The 23,307-nt window shown below is 55.6% G+C and overlaps 1 protein-coding gene across 12 annotated transcripts; it reads left to right on the plus strand.

Annotated features, from left to right (window-relative positions):
* The first annotated feature begins 1,784 nt into the window (after positions 1-1,784).
* Positions 1,785-20,451, plus strand: HYKK (hydroxylysine kinase). 12 transcript variants are annotated; one of them, XM_089310801.1, is made up of 6 exons: positions 1,785-1,990; positions 6,157-6,507; positions 9,403-9,542; positions 13,008-13,279; positions 14,984-15,167; positions 18,672-20,451. In XM_089310801.1, exons 4-6 carry the CDS (start codon positions 13,172-13,174, stop codon positions 19,130-19,132), a joined length of 753 nt encoding a protein of 250 aa, XP_089166927.1. In that variant the 5' UTR covers positions 1,785-1,990; positions 6,157-6,507; positions 9,403-9,542; positions 13,008-13,171; the 3' UTR covers positions 19,133-20,451. The 12 variants fall into 12 exon arrangements, 10 of the variants coding, with proteins under 10 accessions (XP_089166927.1, XP_002721640.4, XP_051690516.3 ...); XR_016218384.1 differs by lacking the exon at positions 18,672-20,451 and adding an exon at positions 16,822-17,060 and having other exon boundaries at positions 1,857-1,990; XM_002721594.6 differs by lacking the exon at positions 13,008-13,279 and having other exon boundaries at positions 1,850-1,990.
* The last annotated feature ends 2,856 nt before the right edge of the window (positions 20,452-23,307 follow it).

Below are 23,307 nucleotides of genomic sequence, written 5' to 3' on the forward strand. Positions count from 1 at the left end.
CTAGAGCTCAGTCCAGGCCTCCCACGTGGGTGGCAGGGACCCAAGTACTTAGACATCACCTGCTGCCTCTCAGTGCATTAGCAGGAAGTCGTCGGGAACCAGGGCCAGGAGGCGGGATGCAGGCATCTTAGCCTCTAATGGAAATGTTTTTTTTTTTTTTTTTTTTTTTTTTTTTTTTTTTTTTTATTTTATTTTTTGACAGGCAGAGTGGACAGTGAGAGAGAGAGACAGAGAGAAAGGTCTTCCCTTGCCGTTGGTTCACCCTCCAATGGCCGCCGCGGCCGGCACACCGCGCTGATCCGATGGCAGGAGCCAGGAGCCAGGTGCTTTTCCTGGTCTCCCATGGGGTGCAGGGCCCAAGCACCTGGGCCATCCTCCACTGCACTCCCTGGCCACAGCAGAGGGCTGGCCTGGAAGAGGGGCAACCGGGACAGAATCCGGCGCCCCGACCGGGACTAGAACCCGGTGTGCCGGCGCCGCTAGGCGGAGGATTAGCCTAGTGAGCCGCGGCGCCGGCCTAATGGAAATGTTTTTAACCATGGTAGCCAACGTTGACATTACTGGGGAGAAACATGCTCTGGCAGGATGTATTAAAGAGTTTTATATGGGGCTGGCGCCGCGGCTCACTAGGCTAATCCTCCGCCTTGCGGCGCCGGCACACCGGGTTCTAGTCCCGGTCGGGGCGCCGGATTCTGTCCCGGTTGCTCTTCCAGTCCAGCTCTCTGCTGTGGCCCCGGAGTGCAGTGGAGGATGGCCCAGGTGCTTGGGCCCTGCACCCCATGGGAGACCAGGAGAAGCACCTGGCTCCTGGCTTCGGTTCAGCGCGGTGCACCAGCCGTGGCGGCCATTGGAGGGTGAACCAACGGCAAAAGGAAGACCTTTCTCTCTGTCTCTCTCTCTCACTGTCCACTCTGCCTGTAAAAAAAAAAAAAAAAGCTTTATATGAAGATATTCCCTAGTGGGTTAAGCCGCTGCCTGTGACCTCAGCATCCCATATGGGCTCCAGTTCGGGGTCCAGCTGCTCCACTTCCCATCAGGCTCTCTGCAGCCGGCTGCTGCGCCCATTCACGCCCGCAAGCACTTGGGTCATCCGTTGCCTTCCCAGGCGCAGGAGCAGGGAGCTGGCTCCAAAGCGGAGCGGCTGCTGGAGAAAGGCCGTGCACCTGTCCGCTGGCCGCGCCTCTGTGCCCTGGGCGGCTGAGAGCCCCAGCTCGCAGCTGTCAATCACGAACCCCGGCTGCAGCCTCCCTGGCGCGAGCCCCCTGCACACTTCCCTGCCGACTTCGATGCTGCTCGCGGCCAGCGCCGCTTCTCTAGGCGGCGACCCCTGGGGGTCCCGGGTTTTCGTTCTCCGGTCTGGGCCTCTAGTGTGTGTCCCGGCCCAGACGCCCCCGTGTCCCGGGAACGCGGTCAGCCCCGACGCTTGCAGCTCCCGGAGCTGGGAGCAGGAGCGGCAGGGGTGGGGGGGGCAGAAAACGGGCACGCAAGTTCTACCCAGACACTTGGAACCCAGAGAAAAGGCGGCCACCGCGCGGCCACCTCCGCGAGGACGCGGAAGAACTGCGAAGTGCCGCTCAAGAGCCGAGAGCCCGCTAAGTGGCTACTCACCGCGGGACGGGGCGGGACCTCAGAGAGCCAATCAGGAGCAAGTTATGGAAAAGCTAGGCTAGTTCTGATTGGGACGCTCGCCGAGAGAAGGCAGGATCAGGACTGCAGTTAGCCAATCAGAAGTCGGATATCTGTGCGCTCCCAGCCCCCGGGGCGTGACCGGGAGGGGAGTCCCAGGCTTCAGAGGCGAGCCTCCGTCCTCAGTAGTCAGCGCTGACTGGGCGCTGAGCGTTCGGAGGAGCCAATCAGAAGACAGGACTCCCAGGGCGCGGTGGAGGGGCGGGGCCCGGAGCTCGGGCTCCGCCTCCCGCGCGAGTGCGGGGCTGCGGCCAGAGTCCGCGACCGCAGGGAGCCGAGTCCTCGGGACGTCTTGTCGCGGCGGGTGAGCCGGGGTGGGGCCCGCAGAGGCGAGCACGGGTCGTCCTGGGGAGGGGTCCGGGGTGGGGAGTGCTGCCTGCGTGCGGGGCGACCCCCGCACTCCGGAGACCTCACCCGGGACCCGCGGGCTGACGCCGCGCGTGTCTACACGGACAGGGCCGAGGGCGCGTGCGGGGACCCGGGACGAAGGTCGGGAGAGGCCGGCGGAGAGCCTGGGCTTGATGGCGCAGCCTCTGCGGGCAGGAGACCCCGCCGGGCCCCGTGGGAGTCGCATCCCCCCTCGGCCGCCCACGGGGGTCCGTGGAGAAGCCGGGGTGACTCTCACGAACTCTTTCCTTACTTCCGGGGGCTGGCGGGACCCGGGCTGTCAGGTCTGAGACCCGGAGCCTTCGGGGGGCTGGCGGGACCCGGGCTGTCAGCTCTGACATCTGGAACCCTTGTATCAAAGCAGAAAGGCTGTGTCAGGCCGAGGAGAAGGAAGTCCAGACGTCAGCTGGTTTTCCCAAGCCTTGCACAGGTCCACCCAGCTGACCACGATCAAAGTCCCGGTTCTCCTGCCTCTGTGACCCGGACCACAGCAGGCAGCTTGGAAGTCACTACTTTTTTTTTTTTTTTTTTTTAAAGATTTATTTATCTGGGGTCGGTGTTGTGGCACAGTGGGTAAAGCCACTGCCTGCAGTGCTGGCATCCCATGTGGGTGCTAGTTCAAGTCCCAGCTGGTCCATGTCAGATCCAGCTCTCTGCTGTGGCCTGGGACAGTAGTAGAAGATGGCCCAAGTCCTTGGGCCCCTGCACCTGTGTGGGAGACCCAGAAGAAGCTCCTGGCTCCTGGCTCCGGATCGGCTCAGCTCTGGCTGTTGCAGCCATTTGGGGAGTGAACCAGCGGATGGAAGACCTCTCTCTCTCTCTCTCTCTCTCTCTCTCTCTCTCTGCTTATACCTTGCTGAATTACAGAGAGAGACAGAGAAAGAGGTCTTCCATCCACTGGTTCACTCCCCAAATGGCTGGAATGGCCAGAGCTGGGCCGATCCGAAGCCAGGAGCTTCTTCTGGGTCTCCCACACAGGCGCAGGGGCCCAAGGACTTGGGCCATCTTCTACTGCTTTCCCAGACCATAGCAGAGAGCTGGATCGGAAGTGGAGCAGCTGGGACTCGAACTGGCGCCCGTATGAGATGCTGGCACCAGAGGCGGAGGCTTACCCTACCACGCCCAGCACTGGCCCCATGGAAGTTGTTACTTTTGTTGGAGGTAGGCCGACTGGAGAGTAAAACCTACCTGCACCACACATGTGAGTGAGTGAGAGCGATCCACTGACTGAATGAGCGCTTCAGACTCCCACCTGCCGGGACCTCGCAGCCTTCAGACCAGTTGAGCGAAATAGCCTGGAGAGCTCTGAGTCTGGGAAGTGCTGGGTTTTGCTTGTTTGTTTGTTTTAGATTTATTTGAAAGAGTGACGGTGGGGGGGGGGGGGTGAAGAGACAGAAAGGACATCTGTCCATCTGTTCACTCCCCAAATAGCTGGCTGTGACGGTTGGGGCTGGGCCAGGCCAAAGCCAGGAGCCTGGAACTCCATCCGGGTCTCCCTCGTGGGTGCAGGGACCCAAGCACTTGGGCCATCTTCTGCTGCTTTCCCAGGCCACAGCAGAGAGCTGGATAGAAAGTGGAGCAGCCGGGACTTGAACTGGCGCCCGTACGGGATCCTGCATCCAGGTGGCGGCTTTACCTGTTGTGCCTCCACACTGGCCCAAGCGCTGGCTGTGATGATGTCAGTATTTATATGATCAGTCGGGCACTTCAACCTGCTCTGCCCAGAAGGGAGACACACAGACACACAGCGGCATTCAGATGCTGCCTTCCAAGTGCCAGTATCCCACCCTGCCCGGGTACTGTCTCCCTGTGCTCTGTTCCCCTGCCCTGCCCGGGTACTGTCTCCCTGCACTCTGTTCCCCGCCCTGCCCGGGTGCTGTCTCCCTGTGCTCTGTTCCCCCGCCCTGCCCGGGTACTGTCTCCCTGTGCTCTGTTCCCCTGCCCTGCCTGGGTACTGTCTCCCTGTGCTCTGTTCCCCCGCCCTGCCCGGGTACTGCCTCCCTGCGCTCTGTTCCCCCGCCCTGCGCGGGTGCTGTCTCCCTGCGCTCTGTTCCCCCGCCCTGCCCGGGTGCTGTCTCCCTGCGCTCTGTTCCCCCAGCCGGTCCTCAGCTGCCTCGCTGTCCTCATCCCTGCTCTGGTCTGGAGCTGCAGCATCCATCTTTGTCCTTTATTCTGAGCCCTCCTGGTCGCCTTTCTGCTGCGGCCTGTGTGCTCCGAGAGCTGCTTTTAAAGGCACACCTTCGGGAGGGCCACGCCTTCCGCTGCCCAGGGCACATCCGTGGCGTTGGGCGTCTTCTCCCGCCTCCCCTTCAGTGCCCAGTTTCTGGCCCAGGATGTGGTGCGTCCCGCATGAAACCACTGGCGGGGATGTGGGAGATGGCACTCAAGGCCTCCTTAGAGATGTTGACCCTGGCCGGGAGTGCCTCCCCAGTGGTCCTGACGGTGACAGTGACGGGCGGCTTTCGATCCTCAGGCCGTTGGCCACTTGGCCCGAGCCTTCGCCTCCAGTCTCCTCCATGGGTGCCTCCTGGTCCAACCCCCAGCAAAGTCAAGACCAGTGCAGAGTCGGAGGGTAACAGCACAGCTGCACTCACTGGCGCCGTATTTCTCCCAGCTCAGCAGCTTTTTGTTACACCAGGCTGGCTTTTTTTTTTTTTTTAAAGATTTATTTATTTATTTGAAAGGCGGAGTTACAAAGGCAGAGAGAGAGGTCTTTCATCCCCTGGTTCACTCCCCCAGTGGCCGCAGCAGCCAGAGCTGGGCTGAAGCCCGGAGCCAGGAGCTACCTCGTGGGTGCAGGCGCCCAAGCACTTAGGCCATCTTCCACTGCTTTCCCAGGCCATAGCAGAGAGCTGGATCAGAAGTGGAGCAGCCGGGTCTCAAACCGGTGCCCATATGGGATGCGGGCACTGCAGGCGGCAGCTTTACCCACTACGCCACAGCGCCGGCCCCCAGGCTGACTTTGGATGGCCAGAGCTGCCTTTTAAAACAGGGCTCTGCAGACAGAAGTGTAACAGCCCGGCAAGGATGCCGCAGGCACGTCTTCTGGGCTGGAAGGGAGCTTGGCCTTCAGTCACCTGCAACGAGAGAAAGTCACTCTTTCTAACGCTAAGAGTTCGTATTCAGCAGCAGTTACGGTGCCGCTTGGGCCACTCAGATCCCACCTCAGAGGGCCTGGGCTCGAGTCCCAGCCCAGCTCCCGACTCCAGCTCCCTGCCCATGCGCACCCTTGGAGGCAGCGGGTTACGGTTCAGGTACTTGGGTCCCTGCCTCCCACATGTGGGACCTGCGTGGAGCTGCTGATTCGTGGTTTTTACCAAGACCGATGATGGAGAGTCGAAGGCCAAGGCCATGACCGTGGCTGGGTTCTTTTTTTTTTTTTTTTTTGACAGGCAGAGTGGACAGTGAGAGAGACAGAGAGAAAGGTCTTCCTTTGCCGTTGGTTCACACTCCAATGGCCGCCGCAGCCAGTGTGCTGCGGCCGGCGCACTGCGCTGATCCGATGGCAGGAGCCAGGTGCTTCTCCTGGTTTCCCATGGGGTGCAGGGCCCAAGTACTTGGGCCATCCTCCACTGCCTTCCCAGGCCACAGCAGAGAGCTGGACTGGAAGAGGAGCAACCGGGACAGAATCCGGTGCCTCGACCGGGACTAGAACCCAGTATGCTGGCGCCGGAAGGCGGAGGATTAGCCTAGTGAGCCCAGCCCGTGGCTGGGTTCTCATTGTGACTTAGGACGTGACTCTAGACCAGTGACTTCACCTCTCAGGACCTGAACTTCCACTGGGGAGGGACGGGAGGAGGATGGACGGGACGGGGTGACCCCAAAGTGCTCTCCTGGCCTGCGTTCTCTCCCCGGGAATCGCCGTCATTCGGAGTGGTAACCCTGAAAGTCATTGACGGTGTGAGGGTTTTTATTCACCTGTGGAAACATCCACTTAGCTCATTGCCTGCTCGGATCGTTTTTAACCTTATACTTAAAAGTAAATAGATGACGTAGGGCACTGGTTCTCTGGAGAAAAATCGGTTCAACAAGTGGACTCGAACCACGCCCCTTTCTGATTTATTGTCCTCTCCCTCCCCCCAGAGGCGATGTCCAGCGGAGAGGATTCTCGGTCCTGGGCGCTGGCCAAGCCGGCTTTCACGGAGGCACAGGCCTCTGCCTTGGTGGAATCCGTCTTCGGGTTCCGAGTGTCGAAGGTCCGGCCCCTTCCCAGCTACGACGACCAGAACTTCCACGTGTGTGTCTCAAGAAGCCAGGACGCCGCCGACGGCCCCGCCGAGTACGTCCTGAAGATAAGCAACGCCGAGGCCAGCAAGCACCCGGACGTGATCGACGTGCAGAGCCGGATCATCGAGTTCCTGAGGGCCGCCGGCTTCCCCACCGCCTCCGTGTGCCGCACCAAGGCAGGCGGCCTGAGCTCCGTCGTGGCCGTGGGTAAGAGGTGGCCGGCTCCCCGGCCAGCACCTGTCCACGCGCGGGCGTCTGCCTCTGACCCCGGGTAGAGATATGGTCTCACGACCAAGGGCGTGAGTCCCGCTGATGTTTCCCAGGAGCTGGGAGAAGCCGCAGCATCACCACCGTGGAGAGCGGAGCTCTGACTGGGAGAAGTCAGGGCGGGGATCGGGGTAACCAGGATCTGGTGGTACTGATGGGCGCGTGTAGGAACCAGGGGGCGTGTTTTGTTTCACTTTGTTTTTAATTTGTGCTGCATCTGAAAGAACTTCTTTCTTTATACTCAATTCTCTTGGGTTTGTCAAGATTTATCACTTTTTTTAAAAAAAAATATTTATTTATTTGAAAGGCAGAGTTACAGAGAGACAGAGGCAGAGAGAGAGAGAGAGAAAGAGTCTTCCATCCACTGGCTCACTCCCTGAATGGCCGCAATGGCTGCAGCTGGGCCAATCTGAAGCCAGGAGCCAGGAGCTTCTTCCAGGTCTCCCACGTGGGGGCAGGGGCCCAAGGACTTACGTCATCTTCCACTGTTTTCCCAGGCCATAATAGAGAGCTGGATCGGAAGTGGAGCAGCTGGGACTCAAATTGGCACCCATATGGGATGCCAGCACTGCAGGCTGTGGCTTTACCTGCTATGCCACAGTGCTGGCCCCTTGTGGGTTTTTTAATCAGGAACTAATTGGATATTTGTATTTAGTAGACTGGTGGTGGATTCTGGTGCACACAAGACCAGAAATCAGGAAGCTGGGCGCCCAGGTCTGTCCTTGTACTGTCTGGGGGACCTTGGGCACACTCCTGGAACTCCCTGACCTCCGATCCTGGCCCGTGAGACTCGGTCCATTCCACTCCTAAATGCCGAGATTCACCCAACTCAGCCCTCTGAACAACAGCCTGGAACCCATTCCTAGAATGTTTGTCCCTCTGTTTATGTTCATTGTTTATTTTATATATATATATATTTTAAAGATTAATTTTTTAAATTTTATTTATTTTTATTTTTATTTTTTTGACAGACAGAGTTAGACAGTGAGAGAGACAGAGAGAAAGGTCTTCCTTTTTGCCATTGGTTCACCCTCCAATGGCCGCTGCAGCTGGTGCACCATGCTGATCTGAAGCCAGGAGCCAGGTGTTTCTCCTGGTCTCCCATGCGGGCGCAGGGCTCAAGAACTTGGGCCATCCTCCACTGCACTCCCAGGCCACAGCAGAGAGCTGGACTGGAAGAGGGGCAACCGGGACAGAATCCGGCGCCCCGACCGGGACAGAATCTGGCGCCCCGACTGGGACTAGAACCTGGGGTGCTGGCGCCGCAGGCGGAGGATTAGCCTATTGAGCCGCGGCGCCAGCCATAATTTTTATTTTATTTTTTTTAATTTGACAGAGTTATAGACAGTGAGAGAGAGAGACAAAGAGAAAGGTCTTCCTTCTGTTGGTTTACTCCCCAAATGGCTACCATGGCCGGCGCACTGCGCTGATCCGAAGCCAGGAGCCAGGTGCTTCTCCTGGTCTCCCATGGGGTGCAGGGCCCAAGCACTTGGGCCATCCTCCACTGCACTCCCAGGCCACAGCAGAGAGCTGGCCTGGAAGAAGAGCAACCGGGACAGAATCCGGTGCCCCAGCCGGGACTAGAACCTGGGGTGCTGGCGCCGCAGGCGGAGGATTAGCCAAGTGAGCTACGGCACCGGCCCGATTGATTAATTTTTGAAAGGCAGAGTTACAGACAGGAAGAAATAGAGAGTCTTCCATCCTCTGGCTCACTCCCTAAATGGCTGCAACAGCCAGGGCTGGGCCAGGAGGAAGCCAGGAGCCAGGCTGTCCATCCGGGTCTCCCATGTGGGTGCAGGGGCCCAGGCCCTTGGCCCCCGAGGAGCAGGTGGTGTGCAGGTCGCACACACAGGCCGTGCCTCAGTCTACTGAGAAGCCTGTATTCCCCAGCGCTTGTTTCTATGCCTCATTTTCCGCAGGTGCAGACTGGGGGGGGGGGGGGTGCTGTCAGCATTTGCTTTCGTGATTTCTGCCTGGAGCCCCGGCCAGCAGAGCTGACTGTCATTTATTGGCATAGAAAGGGCCAATTCCAACTTTTTATTTTAACTTTTACTTGTTTGAAAGACAGAGACAGACCCAGAAAGACCTTTCTGTTGGTTCACTCCCCAAATGTCCACAACAGCTGGCCCTGGACCAGGCCAAAGGCAGCAGCCAGAGCTCCATCCGGGTCTCCCACGTGGGTGGCAGGGACCCAAGTACTTGAGCCATCACCGGTGCCTCCCAGGACATGCATTAACAGGAAGCTGGAGTCAGGAGCAGGGCCAGGACTTGACCCAGGCCCTCCCACGTGGGATGCGGGCATCCTAGGCTGCCTGTCAACCACCCCCCCACACGTCGGCTTCCCAGTGCTCTTCAGGTTTGTCTGTTCCGCCTGCTTATTTCATCCACTCAGCACTGTGGCCTAGAGTCCTGCTGAGTTGTTTCAGGTTAGTACTTTTTTGCCTCTTCTGTAATTTTTATTCTTTTCAGAATAAAAGTTGCAAAGACCAAATTTAAGCTAATTTTTTCAAGAATAGTTGATGGGTCAGTGCTATGGCACAGTGGGTTAAGCCACTGCCTGTGACACTGGTATCTTATATGAGCACCAGTTTGAGTCCCGGCTGCTCCACTTCTGATCCAGCTCTCTGCTGTGGCCTGGGAAAGCAGCAGAAGATGGCCCACGTGCTTGGGCCCCTGCCCCCATGTGGGAGACCCAGATGGAGTTCTAGGTTCCTGGCTTCAGCCTGGCCATTGCGGCCATTTGAGGAGTGAACCAGCAGATTCTCTGCCTTTCAAGTAAATAATTGTTATAAAAAGAAAATGCTCCATTGATGAGCAGTGTCCTTTGGTCCGCAGACAGGGACTCCAGCGTCAGGAGCTACGTGGTGAGGCTGCTGACCTACCTGCCTGGCAGACCTGTGGCCGAGCTGCCCGTCAGCTCCCAGCTGCTGTATGACATCGGGAGGCTGGCGGCCAAGCTGGACAGGACCCTGGAGGTATGACTGTGGGGCTTGTTCATTTGTTTATTTGTTTCAAAGTTCACTTATTTATTTGAAAGTCAGAGTTCAAGACGAAGAGAGAGAGATCTTCTATCTGCTGGTTCACTCCCCAGTTAGCCACAATGGCCAGGACTAGGCTAAGCCAAAACCAGAGCCAGGAGCTTCTTCTGAGTCTCCCATGTGGGTGCAGGGGCCCAAGCACTTGAGCCATCTACTGGCAGCTGGTTCAAGTCCCTGTTGCTCCACTTCCTATCCAGCTCCCTGCTGATGCGCCTGGGAAAGCAGTGGAAGATGGCTCCTGAACCTATGTGGGAGACCCCAGAGAAGTTTCTGGCTCCTGGCATTGGCCTGGCCCAGCCCTGGACATTTTGACCCCTCTCCCCCGGTACCAGGCCCGTCCCAATCCCTGGCCTGATGGCTGGCCCACTAGGAGGGCCTTGGAAGCTTAGCGAGGTTCCAGGGTCGGGCAGCCCAACTCCCGCCCTCCTGGCCCGCAGAGAAGCCGAGACCTGACGCCGGGTGTCCCTCCTCGGGGAAGCAGGGCCCTGAAGCCAGGGCCTGTGTGAGATCACCACTGGGATTTGGATAGGGAGCGCATCGACTTCTTCATCCTCAGCCTGCCTTCTGCCTTCTTTGTGGGCGCACCCATCCACCTATTGCCATTTGCATCGCTGTCGTGGGGCACGGCGAATCCAGCTTTCAGAGGGTGGCAGGGCCACATCCCCACCGACACTGGGTCCTGCGCAGTACTACCTGCTGGTTGGTGTCCGAGGTTTGTTTTTTTTTTTTTTTTTTTTTACAGCCAGAGTGGACAGTGAGAGAGAGAGAGAGAGAAAGGTCTTCCTTTTGCCGTTGGTTCACCCTCCAATGGCTGCCACGGCCAGCACGCTGCGGCTGGCGCACCGCGCTGATCCGATGGCATGAGCCAGGTGCTTCTCCTGGTCTCCCATGGGGTGCAGGACCCAAGCACTTGGGCCATCCTCCACTGCACTCCCGGGCCACAGCAGAGAGCTGGCCTGGAAGAGGGGCAACTGGGACAGAATCCAGCGCCCCGACCGGGACTAGAACCCGGTGTGCCGGTGCCGCAAGGTGGAGGATTAGCCTAGTGAGCCGCGGCGCCGGCCATTGTCCGAGGTATTTTAAAATGTCCTACAGGGCACAGGGGAGCTACAGAGAGAACCAAGGAAAGCTGTCCCCCCTTGGTGTCGCAATGACTCTGAGCAGGTTTGACCGCTGTCACTCATCCGCTTGCCTAAGCTCACCCTGCCTTCGCAGGGAGTAAGTTCTGAGTCTTTTCTTAAGTGCTGGGGGCTGCAGAATCTGTGCAAGATAAAGTGCAATGTGGGCCTGGCAGCGATCTGACTGCTCGGCTGGGGACGTGGCTGGGCCACTGCGGTTTCCGGCAGTTGGTCAGGGGGATCCAGAGGAGACAGGAGCCCCTGGGCTGGAGGGGACTGGAACTAAGAATTCAGAGGAGAAGGCTCCGCCTGGCCGGTACTGGCAGCTGGGTGCCGTTTGGACCACAGATTGACTGGAAGGTGAGCTCAAGAGTCGCGTCTTTTTTTTTTTTTTAAGATTTATTTATTTACTTGAAAGAGTTACACTGAGAGAGAAGGAGAGGCAGAGAGAGAGAGAGAGAGAGAGATCCTCCATCTGCTGGTGCACTCCCCAATTGGTCGCAAATGGCCAGAGCTGTGCTGATCCGAAGGCAGGAGCTTCCTCTGAGTCTCCCACATGGGTGCAGGGGCCCAAAGACTTGGACCATCTTCCACTGCTTTCCCAGGCTGTAGGAGAGAGCTGGACCGGAAGAGGAGCAGCCAGCACCTTTATGGGTTGCTGGCACTGCAGGCAGAAGCTTAGCCCACTATGCCACAACACCAGCCCCTGAAAGACTCTCTCTCTCTCTCTGCAACTGACTTTCAAATAAATAAAATAACTCTTAAAAAAAAGCTATCAGGAATATAGAGAACTCAGATCTGCAGAGTTCATGTTCAACAAATATTTACTGAGTACCCGTATACATGAGATCTTTATTTTTTTTTAAAGATTTTATTTATTTTTATTTGAGAGGTAGAGTTACAGTGAGAGGGAGAGACAGAGAGAGAAGTCTCACTCCCCAACTGGCTACAATGGCCGGAGCTGTGCCAATCTGAAGCCAGGAGCCAGGAGCCTCCTCCTGGTCTTCCATGCGGGTGCAGGGGCCCAAGCACTTGGGCCATCCTCCACTGCCTTCCCAGGCCACAGCAGAGAGCTGGATGGGAAGAGGCGCAGCCAGGACTAGAACCGGTGCCCATATGGGATGCCGGCCCCTCAGGCAGAGGATTAACCTACTGCGCCACGGCGCCAGCCCCAAGACTCAATATTCCTGTTACTACCCCATGTCAGAGCTGAGCCCTCCTGCAGATGCAGGGCTAACAGGGCCCCCACTGCGAGGCTGACTCTGCGCCTCCCCGGAGTAGGCTGGCGCTCTGGTGGAAACCCACCAAGTGTTCTATTTCACCTTCTTTATACATAAGAGTATTCGGGTTGTTCATGGAAAATCCGTATAATGAAAAACTACTTGTGGATTTCAAACCCCTTGCATATAATAAAAAAATTTATCCTCTCTCTCTCTCTCTTTCTCTCTCTCTCTCTCTCTTCAATAGATAGGCAGACAGAGTTCCCATCCACTAGTTCACTCTCCAAATATCTGCAATAGCCTGGCCTGCATCAATCTGAAGCCAAGAGCTGGAAGCTCCATCCAGGTCTCCCGTGTGGGTGGCAGGGACCCAACCACTTGGGTCATCATCTGCTGCCTTCCTGGGTGTGCATTTGCAGGAAGCTGAATGGAAACAGAGCTTGGGGGCCAGTGCTGTGGCACAGTGGGATAAAGCCCCAGCCTGCAGTGCCAGCATCCCATATGGGCGCCGGTTCGAGAGTCCTCTCTCTCTCTCTGGCTCTACCTGTCTCTGTAACTCTGTGAAAGAAAGAGAGAAAGAGAGAGAGAGCGAGAGAGAGAGAGAGAAAGAGAGAGAGAGAGGGAGGGAGGGTGGGAAGGAAGGAAGGAAGGAAGAAAGAAGGAAAGAAAGAAGGAAAGAAGAAAGAAGGAAGGAAGGAAGGAAAGAAAGAAAGAAAGAAAGAAAGAAAGAAAGAAAGAAAGAAAGAAAGAAAGAAAGAAAGAAAGAAAGAAAGAAAGAAAACAGAGCCTGAACTCAAGCCAATGCACTCTAATAGGGGGTGCAGCTTCCAACGGACAACTCTGCTGCCACACCCCACACACCCACCCCGCAACTTGTCTCTGAATTCCATTTTCCCATTGCATTTTAATAACCCCCCCCCCCATAGATGCATAGTGAAAATTTCAAGCGGTGCTGAAAGATGTCACATGAAAGCCACGTCTACACCATCACGATTCCTGCTTGGAACCCACCTCCCCGTAAGCAGCTCCTCAAGGTGTCTGAGTGTCTTCTGCTTGCTCCGCAGAGCGCTTCACACCCGGTGGTGAGGACACTGGAAGTCTCGTCCCGGGAGGAAGCCCGTGAGGGTGTAGAAGGCTTATCTGCAGAAGTCAAGGCTCAGGGCAGGCAGGAGTGCCGAGTTCAAGGATCGGGGACAGTCATGTGGCAGAGGCATGCGTCTGGTTCCAGATGGCCCCCGAGGTCACAGTGGGGCCGGTGGACACTGCTGGGGAGGCAGCTTTAAGCCCAACAAAAGGAAGACATAGAAAAAACACAAAGTGCCAGAACCCATCACAGGTAATGTCTCAGTATTATTGACTGCGATGGTTTTCTTCTGCATGTGTATGTGTGCCTCTACAATGAAATGCAATGTAAGGCACGCTCAGAAAGATTGGAAGGCTACTCACGTCAATGGGTGCCTACACAGGCACTCGGGGACAGAGATCTGAAGTCAGGAGACCCAGGCCCTCCCACGGCCACAGAGTAGCAGGTCACTAGCCCTCCCTGAAGCTCAGTTTCCCTGTGCATACACGGATGGCCACAGTCACTGAGAACTTTAGACAGAATGGTTAAAGTCTGGGCCCAGTGTAGTGGCGCAGCGGGTTAAGCCAACATCCCATAGTTAGAACACTGGTTCAAGTCCCAGCCGCTCCACTTCCAATCCAGCTCCCTGCTAATGCACCTGGGAAAACAGTGGAAGATGGCCCAGGTACACGGGTCCCTGACACCCTTGTGGGAGAACCAGATGGAGTTCCTGGCTTCTGTCTCTGGCCTGGCCCAGCCCCAGCTGTTGCAGCTATTCAAGGAGTGAATCAGTGAGTGGAAGAGTTCTCTCTGTCAACCCACCTTTCAAATAAATAAGTAAATCTAAAAGAAGAAGAAGCAGAATGGTTGAGGTCTAGAGGCCCTTCCAAGGTCAGAGTGTCTTATCCTAGGAATATCCATGAATTCCGCGGGTACTGAGTGGTACCTTGTAACCGGGCACTGCTCGAGGTGTGGAGCCACAGTGGTGAACAAAACAGGCCCCTGGTCCTCAAGAGCTTAACTGCTAGTGAGGATGAGCCAGAAGGTAATTAAGTGGGTTATGGCAAATGCGGATGGCAATAAGGTCAGAAGAAATAAGCAGAGGAGAGGATCGTTAAATGTTGGAGAGAAGGTGAAATTTTAGATGGCGTGGTCAGGCGGCTCTTGTAGAGAAGGTGGTTCCTTGAGTAAAAATCTGGCTGAAGGAGGGCACTACCCACGTGACCCACTCCGGAAGGCAGCCCAGGAGGGGGAAACTCGTGTTGGGGAGTGGGACCGCTGCAGGTGCACTCACTGGCCAGCAGGGGGCCGGTGCAGTCCAAACAGAGTGAGCAGGAGCACAAGCTGAGGTCAGAGGGGTCACCAGGGGCTGGGGTCAGATGAGGGGGTGAGAACAGTTCTGTAGGGCTGCCTCCGATTCCTTGTGTCAACTCTACAGTCCCGGGGCCAGGAGTGAGGTGCAGTGGGTAAGGTGCTGTCTGGGACGTGTGCACCCCTATCAGAGTGCCTGGGTGCTTTGCAGCTTCCTGCTAACGTGCACCCTGGGAGGCCTCGGGTGACGGCTCAAGTACTCGGGGCCCTGCCACCCAAGTGGGAGACCGGATGGAGCTGGCTCCCGGCTCGTCCCGGTCCAACCCCAGCTGGTGTGGGCATTTGGGGAGTGAACCAGCAGATGGAAGACTCTCTCTCTCTCTCTCTCTCTCTCTCTCTCTGCCTTTCAAGTAAAATAAAAACAAATAGCAATGTTTGAAAAGCACCTGTGTGCACACCAGTGAAGGAGGGCGTGTGCCCCGAAGCCAGGAGCCCCTGCACAGACAGGAAGGCGTGACTGGCCTGTGGGTTAACGTGCCCGCGGTCAGTGCACACACGTGACTGTGAGAGGCAGCCAGCACTCCCGGCCACTGCGGGGCACACGGCGGCCCTCTCCGAGGTGCGCGTTCTGCCAGCGGGCTGAGCGTTTCTCGCTTTGGGGTTTAGGAGTTCCGTCACCCCGGCGTACGTAGTCTGCGTCGCGAGGACTTCATCTGGAACCTGAAAAGCGTTCCTCTTCTGGAACAGTACCTGGACGCCCTGGGCCAGAGCCGAAACCGGGCGATCGTCGAGCAGGTCATCCAGCTGTTCAAGCAGGACGTGAGGCCCAAGCTCAGCGAATTTCGGGAATGTGAGTGCCCCCCGCCCCGCCCCGCCCCGCCCCATCACGTCAGTGCTTTGCGCCATAAAACCGTGGAGGTGCAGCTCGGCTTCGTCAAATCCTCAGCCCAGGTGCGTGCTTGGCGCGGCGAGTGGGTCAAGCTGCCGTTTGGGGTCGTCCCAGCCTGCGCAGGTCCCGGGGGCTCTGTGTCCCGTCCCGCTCCCTGCTAACGTGCCTGGGAAGCAGTGGATGCTGGCGCAAGTGCTTGGGCCTCTGCCGCTCACGTGAGGAACTGGATGGAGTTCCAGGCTCCTGGGTTTCGCCTGACCCAGCCCCTGGCTGTTGCGGGCATTTGGAGTGAACCAGCGGATGAAGATGTCTCTCTCTCTCTCTCTCTCTCTCTCTCTCTCTCTCTCTCTCTTTCTGTCTCTTTGCCTTTCAAATAAATAATCAACCTTTTTTAAACTTCATTTAAAAAGTCTGCAAGCTTTGCCATACGATTCCACTGTTTTTTAAGTTGATCCATTTGGAGTTCCCCAGAAACCTTTTATTTAAGGAACACAAGCTTCATGCATTTCATAAGCACAGCCTTAGGAACACAGTGGTTCTCCCCACCGTACCCACCCTGCCACCCACACTCCCACCCTTCCTCCTCCCTCTCCTATTCCCATTCTTATTTTTTACTCAGATCTATTTTCAATTAATTTTACACAGATAACGATTAACTCCATACTAAGTAAAGAGTTCAAAAAAAGTGTGAAAAAAAAAAAAAAAAAAACCTGTTCCTCAGCGGCTGAGACAAGGGCTGCTCAAAGTCATCACCTCCAAGTGTCAAATTGGTGAAGCTCCCTCTTACGCGTCACAGGAGCCCACTCTATTTTTTTTTCTTAAAGATTTTATTTATTTATTTGAGAAAGAGAGTTACAGAGAGAGGTAGAGAGAGAGAGGGAGAGAGAGGTCTTCCATCCACTGGTTCACTCCCCAGATGGCTGCAACGGCTGGAGCTGTGCCGATCCAAAGCCAGGAGCCAGGAGCTTCTTCTGGGTCTCCCACGCAGGTGCAGGGGCCCAAGGACTTGGGCCATCTTCTGCTGCTTTCCCAGGCCACAGCAGAGAGCTGGATCAGAAGTGGAGCAGCCGGGACTGGAACCGGCGCCCATATGGGATGCCGCCACTGCAGGCGACAGCTTTACCCGCTACACCACATCGCCAGCCCAGGACTACGTTCCCTTGTGTGATCTTCTGAACTTTCATGTTAGGTCTATAATCCATCTGGAAGCTGGTTTTATGTAGCGCATACACTTTGCTTAGGCTTATGCGTGCTCCCACCACGCTGTATTGAAGCAACCGCCTCTTCCCTGCTTTGTCTGGGTCCCACCTCTGCTGCAAACCGTGCCCGGTTTATTCCTGTGGCCTCTGCTCCCATGCAGCCCTGTGTGCCTCAGTGAGGCAGGGTCAGCCACGGGAACAGACACCCCTCCGCCGTGGCAGGCCACATGCAAAGGCTTAGTGCTGGCTCCAGTGACACGCCTACCGTTCTACCCATCCTCACTTTGGGATGGAGACTGATCGGACTTTCACCAACCCAAATCCTGCCATGGTGTTGAGGAGGAGAATGTAGCCAACTGTATGCCGGCTCTTCAGCCTCCGGCCCGGAAATGATGTCCCTTGTGCCCCTGTGTCAGTGACCATCAATCATGTGGCCCGCTAAGCCACAGCGCCGGCCCCTGGCTGCTCCACTTCCTCTGCACCTGCGTGGGAGACCCAGAAGAAGCTCCTGGCTCCTGACTTCAGATCTGCACAGCTCTGGCCATTGCAGCCATCCAGGGAGTGAACCAGTGGATCGAAGACCTCTCTCTCTGTGCCTCTGCCTCTCTGTAACTCTGTCTTTCAAATAAATAAATAAATATTTTTTAAAAATCCACCCATCTATATAAATAGGGAGATAGATTAAACAGATAGATACTAAGTTTTATAAATTTCCCTTGTGGCTGGCATTGTGGTGTGGTAGGTTAAGCCCCGTCTGTGGTGCTGGTATCCATATGGGTGCTGGTTCGTGTCCCAGCTGCTCCACTTCCAGTCCAGCTCTCTGCTGTGGCCTGGGAAAGCAGTAGAAAATGGCCCAAGTTCTTGGGCCCCTGCACCCACGTGGGAGACTTGGAAGAAGCTCCTGGCTCCTGGCTTCGGATCAGCCCAGCTCTGGCCGTTGTGGCCATCTGGGGAGTGAACCAACGGATGGAAGACCTCTCTCTCTCTGTCAGTACCTCTCTCTGTAACTCTTTCAAATAAATAAAATAAATCTTTAAAAGCTAAGTAAGTAAATTTCTCCAAGAGGACTTCTGCTTTTTTTTTTTTTAACTTGATTTAGTACTAGATGCGTGATTTTCTAAAATGCTAATGTGAATTTCATTCCTAATTTCACTTTTTGTTTGTTGCTGGTGTATAGAAATAGCACTTTGGTGTATCCACATAGTTCCCAAATACTTTCATTAATTCAAATAACTTACCTCAAGATGCTTCAAACATGCACAGTGATACCATCTGTAGATAATTACAGCTTTAAAAGGGAGAAACAGTCCTGTGTTTCCCCTCTCTGTTCTCCTTCACTGAGCATCCTGTGTTCCCCACCGCCCCGCCCACATCCGGGGGAAGGAATTGTGTAACCGTTGACCGTGACCGCTGCCTTACGCCTGTATAACATTAAGGACATTCTTCGGGACAGGAGTTGGGCATAGCGGCTGAGCGCCTGCTTGGGGCGCCTACATCCCGCACAGGAGTGCTGGGCTCGGTCCTGACTCACTCCTGTTGTTGTACCTCCTGGGAGGCAGCAGGCAAGGGCTCGAGGGCTTGGGTCCCCGCCACCTGTGTGGGAGACCCGGACTGAGTTACATGCGCTTGGCTTTGGCCTGGCCCAGCTGTGGCTGTTGCAGGCACTTTGCGGGTGAACCAGCAGGCCAAACAAATTTTTTTTCTTTCTACTTTTCAAAAATATTAATTAAAATAAAAATTTTAAGACATTCCCTTCTATTCCTGGTTGCTAAAAATTTATATGATGAATGAATGTTTTAATTTTACCCAGCATTTTTATGCATAGCTATCGAGATGGTCATATTGTTTTTCTTGGTTGATATGGTAAATTACATTGGTTGTTTGAGCGGCAGACTTACAGAGAGAGGAGAGAGAGAAAGAGAGAGAGAGAGAGACAGAGAGAGCAAGCAAACTTCCATCTGTTGGTTCAGTCCCCAGGTGGCCACAACAGCCAGGGCTGGGCCATGCTGAAATCAGGAGCCAGGAACTCCATCCAGGTCTCCTAGGATGGGGGGGTTAGGACTTGGGCCATCCTCGCTGCTTTCCCAGGCACGTTAGCAGGGCGCTGGACCGGAAGTGGAGCAGCCGGGCCTCGAGTGGTGCTCATACAGGATGCCCGCACTGGCCCCTGACCCTGTACCTCTGACTGATCCTCAGCTAAGAGAGAAATGGACAGAGAATGAACTGGGCTATTAAATGCCTGTCTCTACGCTTTGTCTACTTTCAGGCATTAATCATGGGGACCTTAACGACCACAATATCTTAATACAGTCCAGCAAGACAGCCTCTGGAGATACCGTAGACCAGGTGTCCGGGATCCTGGACTTTGACGACATGAGCTATGGCTACTATGTGTTCGAAGTGGCCATCACCATCATGTACATGATGATTGAAAGCAAGGACCCCATTCCGGTGGGCGGTCACGTGCTGGCAGGCTTTGAGAGCGTCATCCCGCTCACCGCCGCCGAGAGGGGCTCTCTGTTTCTGCTCGTCTGCAGTCGCTTTTGCCAGTCGCTCGTCATGGCTGCGCACTCTTGCCAGCTAAACCCCGAGAACCGGGACTACCTCATGGTCACGGCCAAAACCGGCTGGAGGCACCTGCAGCAGCTGTTCGAGATGGGTCAGGCGGCCGTAGAAGAGATCTGGTTTGGAACGGCCAAGTCCTACGCGTCCGGGGTCACCGTGTGAGACCAGGTGGAAGTTGCGTCGTTAAAACTCAGCAGGACCAAGTCCGGTTTTGTGCAGGGCTCACTCGCACAGCGTAGCTAAAAATGAACTGATTGACAAGATCGGTTCTGAACGTGACAAAACATGTGTGAAACCTCTCAAGCTCTTCAGGCCATCATGACCACTTTTTAAACTTAAAGGGCGGCAGGGGCAGGGGCCAGCTGCATCCCGCACCAGGAGGCCTGGCTGGAGTCCCACCTCCACTTCCTCCCAGTGCTCTGCTAACGGGCACCCTGCCAGTCAGCAGATAACGGCCCGAGCACTGGCTTCCTGCTGCATATGTGCAGACGGGGCTGGAGTTCTACCTCTTAACTTCGCCCGGCCCAGCCATGGCTGTTGTAGGCATTTGGGGGAATGAACCAAGGGATGGAAGACTCTCTCTCTCTCTCTCCCTCTCCTCCCCTCTCCCTCTCCCTTTCCAATTAATAAATAAAACTCTGAAAATCTATTGGGACAGAAGTGGTGCCTGGGGACACGTGTCCTGTGATCCCCTTTGCCTTGGGTACGGAACACGCATGATGATGTCATTTTGAGTCAGGTAAGCGCTCAGGTTCTAGTCCAGCCCTGAAATCAAGGACTTCGTTAAATGTTGGCAGGAATTGATTGAGAGCTACATAGAGATGAAGTAGTCGCATATTTGAAATAACCAGACACGATGCACAGACCTGGCTAGAGCGCCTCTCACCCCGCTGTCCCTGGCCTCCTGTCGCGTTCTGTAGCTGGTGGCACGTGGCTTTGCACAGGGGTCGTGGTTGTGCAGACACCTGCTCCACGAGCACCGTGAGGCCGGAAACTGTGTGGAACGTGCTCTTGTCTCCTCCCCGCTTCTCCTCACACCTGCAGGAGTGCCCTCCCACGGGAAGATCTTTCCTTACAGAAGCTTGCAGAGTGAACGCGGGCTGGAACGCGCACTCTAAAATGCACCGGCAGTGCCTACTCAGATGACGGTTCCGTGAGGAAACGTTCGCCTTAGCCTGAGAGGGTGGCTGGAACCGCAGCTCCAGAGACGGGTGCCGGGAGACACTGGACCTGCAGGGAAGCAAATGGAGACGTCCAGACGAGCCCGCTGAGCCCGGAGCTCCCGGAACACGGGGCCCGGGGGAGCCCCGAACAGAGAAAATGTCCCTGTAATTTGATCTCTGACTCTGTGAGGAGGTGGCGGATGGGATGAAGCTCGCTGTATCCTTGGCTTAAATCTGCTACTGTGTTTCCTCCAGTCCTTTCTCCCATCGTGGTTTTAACTGCCTTTTCTACCGATGACCAAAGTTTATTCAAATGCCCTCAGTGTGTATGTGTCTGCATTGGGTGCATATCTGACTTGTATACCAGTAGGCATTGATTCTAAATGTTTAGCTGCCTACCTACCTAACTCTGCTTCCCAAGCTAAGTTTTTCTCTCAATATTCTCGTATCTATTTTTGAAGTGATGTTTATTTGTTTATTTGAAAGGCAGGCGACAGAGAGAGAGAGAGAGAGAATCTTGTATCTGCTGATGCAGCCCCCAAATGGCCACAACAGCCAGGTCCGGGCCAGGCTGAGGCCAGGATCCAGGGACCCCATCCTGGCTCGTGCGTGGGTGTCAGGGGCCCAAGTACATGGGCCATCATCTGCTGCCTTCCCAGGGGCTGCAGCAGGAACCTGAATGGGAAACTGAGCAGCTGGGGCTGGAATTGGCGCCCAGTGTAGGATGCTGGTGGTGCAAGCAGTGGTCACCTCATGACGTCACAGCACGAGGCCCTGCATCGTTTATTTGTCACTTCGCTGTCCCTCCACTTCTCTGAGAGCTGGGGTGATGGTAGTGCCAACGTCACAGTCGGATTTCAAAGGAGAAAAACACTGAGTGCTTGGCACCTGCTAGCACCTGCTACGTATTGGCCACCCAGGTTGTCCAAACTCAAAACACCGGGGAGCTTTGGGCTTACCTTTCTTATACTTAATTAGCGAGTCCTGTTGGGTTCTTAGAATCATAGGGCTTTAGTCCCATGGGCCCTTCCTGTCTCATGTATGTCAAGAGGTAACAAAAGCTGAGCATCGAAGGCTCTTTACAACATGCCCACGAGGGAAATTCCGCTGTGATTAACGCTCACGTTCAGGGAAGGAAACAGAAGTGTTGCTTCCCAAGAAGAGCCAGGGCCTCCGTCAGGCCTTCCTGAACCAGACGCTCTGCCCCACTGGCCCGGGCGGGGCGCGGAACGTCCAAACCGTGCGGCCTGGCCTTGCCAGGGCGACAGCGGGTGGGATCAGAGTTCGGTGGATCCAGAGCAGGCTCGTTTTGAAGCTGGTAATGGTGTCATAAATACCCGGACGGCCCTTGGCAGAAAAACGGTTCCCCCTCCCTCCCAGGGCCCCTCGGTACTTGCTCCCCTTCCTCCCTCCACTCCTTGGCCCCTAGACACACAGACAGGAACAAATAAGATCATTCACATAAAAGCACTTGGGCTTCGCAATCATTAAAGGATTGTGTGGTTTTTATTTTTGTTTCACCGAGAGACAAGACAGCTGCCATTCTCTGGTTCAACCCCCAAATGCTCACAATGGTTAGGGCTGAGCCAGGCTAAAGCCACGAGCCAGGTGTCCCGCATGGATGGCGGGACTCAACCACGTATAGCATCACCTGCTGCCTCCCAAGGCCTGAGTTGGCAGGAAGCTGGGGTCAGGAGCCGCAGGCACTAGAGGTGCTCAGAGATGCGACGCAGCTGGCTTAGACACGAGGCCTGACGCCCACCCCAGATGATGGCTTGCAGTCTAGCTTGGTCAGTCAGGAAACTGAGGATCAGAAGAATGGACTGAGCCTTGGGTTTTACTCCCGGACCACTCACGTGATGAAACTCTTAGAGTCCCTTCGGGATTGCGTTTGCTAACGTGGACTCCCCGTCAGTGAGTCTGCAAGGCAGATCCTACCGATCGCCGTTTCAGTTTTTCTATATGCTGCCTTGCACTGATGTCTCCGGTTCGGTTTTGGTCTAGCTTACCTCCGACCCATCAGTTCCGTGTGCCTCTGATGGTTAATTTTAGGTTGCTGATGTGAGTGGGTTAAGGGATACCCAGACAGCGGACACAGACACATTGTTCCTGGTATGTCTGCAGGGCTTCCTGCAGACGACCCATCCTCACCGAGGTGGGTGGGCATCCTGCAGTCTGCCGAGGGGCCAGACAGAAAACACGCAGAGAAAAGACAAGTTGGCGAGGCACCCATCCTCTCCCGGCTCACACGTTGCAGCTCCAGGTTCCTGGCCTTCGGGCTCCAGGCCCGACCCTCGCAATCCCCCGCCCCGCTCTCTCCCTAGGTCCTCACCAGGCCTCAGGCTCAGGCTGAGCCACACAGTCACATGAGCCAATTCCTGTAATAAAACCTTGTAATGCCGGCGCTGTGGCTCACCAGGCTAATCCTCCGCCTTGCGGTGCCGGCACACTGGGTTCTAATCCCGGTCGGGGCGCCGGATTCTGTCCCGGTTGCCCCTCTTCCAGGCCAGCTCTCTGCTGTGGCCCGGGAGTGCAGTGGAGGATGGCCCTAGTGCTTGGGCCCTGCACCCCATGGGAGACCAGGAGAAGCACCTGGCTCCTGCCTTCAGATCAGTGCGGTGCGCCAGCCGCAGTGGCCATTGGAGGGTGAACCAACGGCAAAGGAAGACCTTTCTGTCTCTCTCTCTCTCACTGTCCACTCTACCTGTCAAAAAAAAAAAAAAATGAACTGTTTAGAAAAAAATTTATTTTAATTAAAAATCTCGACATACAAAAATTGTACACATTTATGGGGTGTGATGTGATGTTTTCGGTAGTCCAATCACCAAACCCAAATCCCGTCTTCCAGGTTAAAGAGACATGCACAGCACATTACCTTATGGGCAGTCACCCTACTGTGCAACAGAACCCAATAGCTGAGTTGGGTTTTGGGGTCTCCCCCCGCATCTCTGCTCCCAGGCACACAGGGGTGAACACACACGGAGTGGCAGAGGGCCTCGCCCAGACCCAGGGCCCCGCCGCCGCCTAGGTTTACCCCACAGAATTCAGAGTTTTTCAGTGAGATTTCTCAGTTAAAAGTGAGATTAAAGAGGGAAGGCCGAGTAATGACTGTGGGTGACCCAGTAGGTGAGAGTGGCTGAACCGCGGGGACCACAGAACTTCAGGAAGATCGCG

Source organism: Oryctolagus cuniculus, chromosome 12 (assembly GCF_051225735.1).
Source record: "Oryctolagus cuniculus isolate XC-2025 breed Fujian yellow rabbit chromosome 12, ASM5122573v1, whole genome shotgun sequence".
Taxonomy (NCBI): domain Eukaryota; kingdom Metazoa; phylum Chordata; class Mammalia; order Lagomorpha; family Leporidae; genus Oryctolagus; species Oryctolagus cuniculus.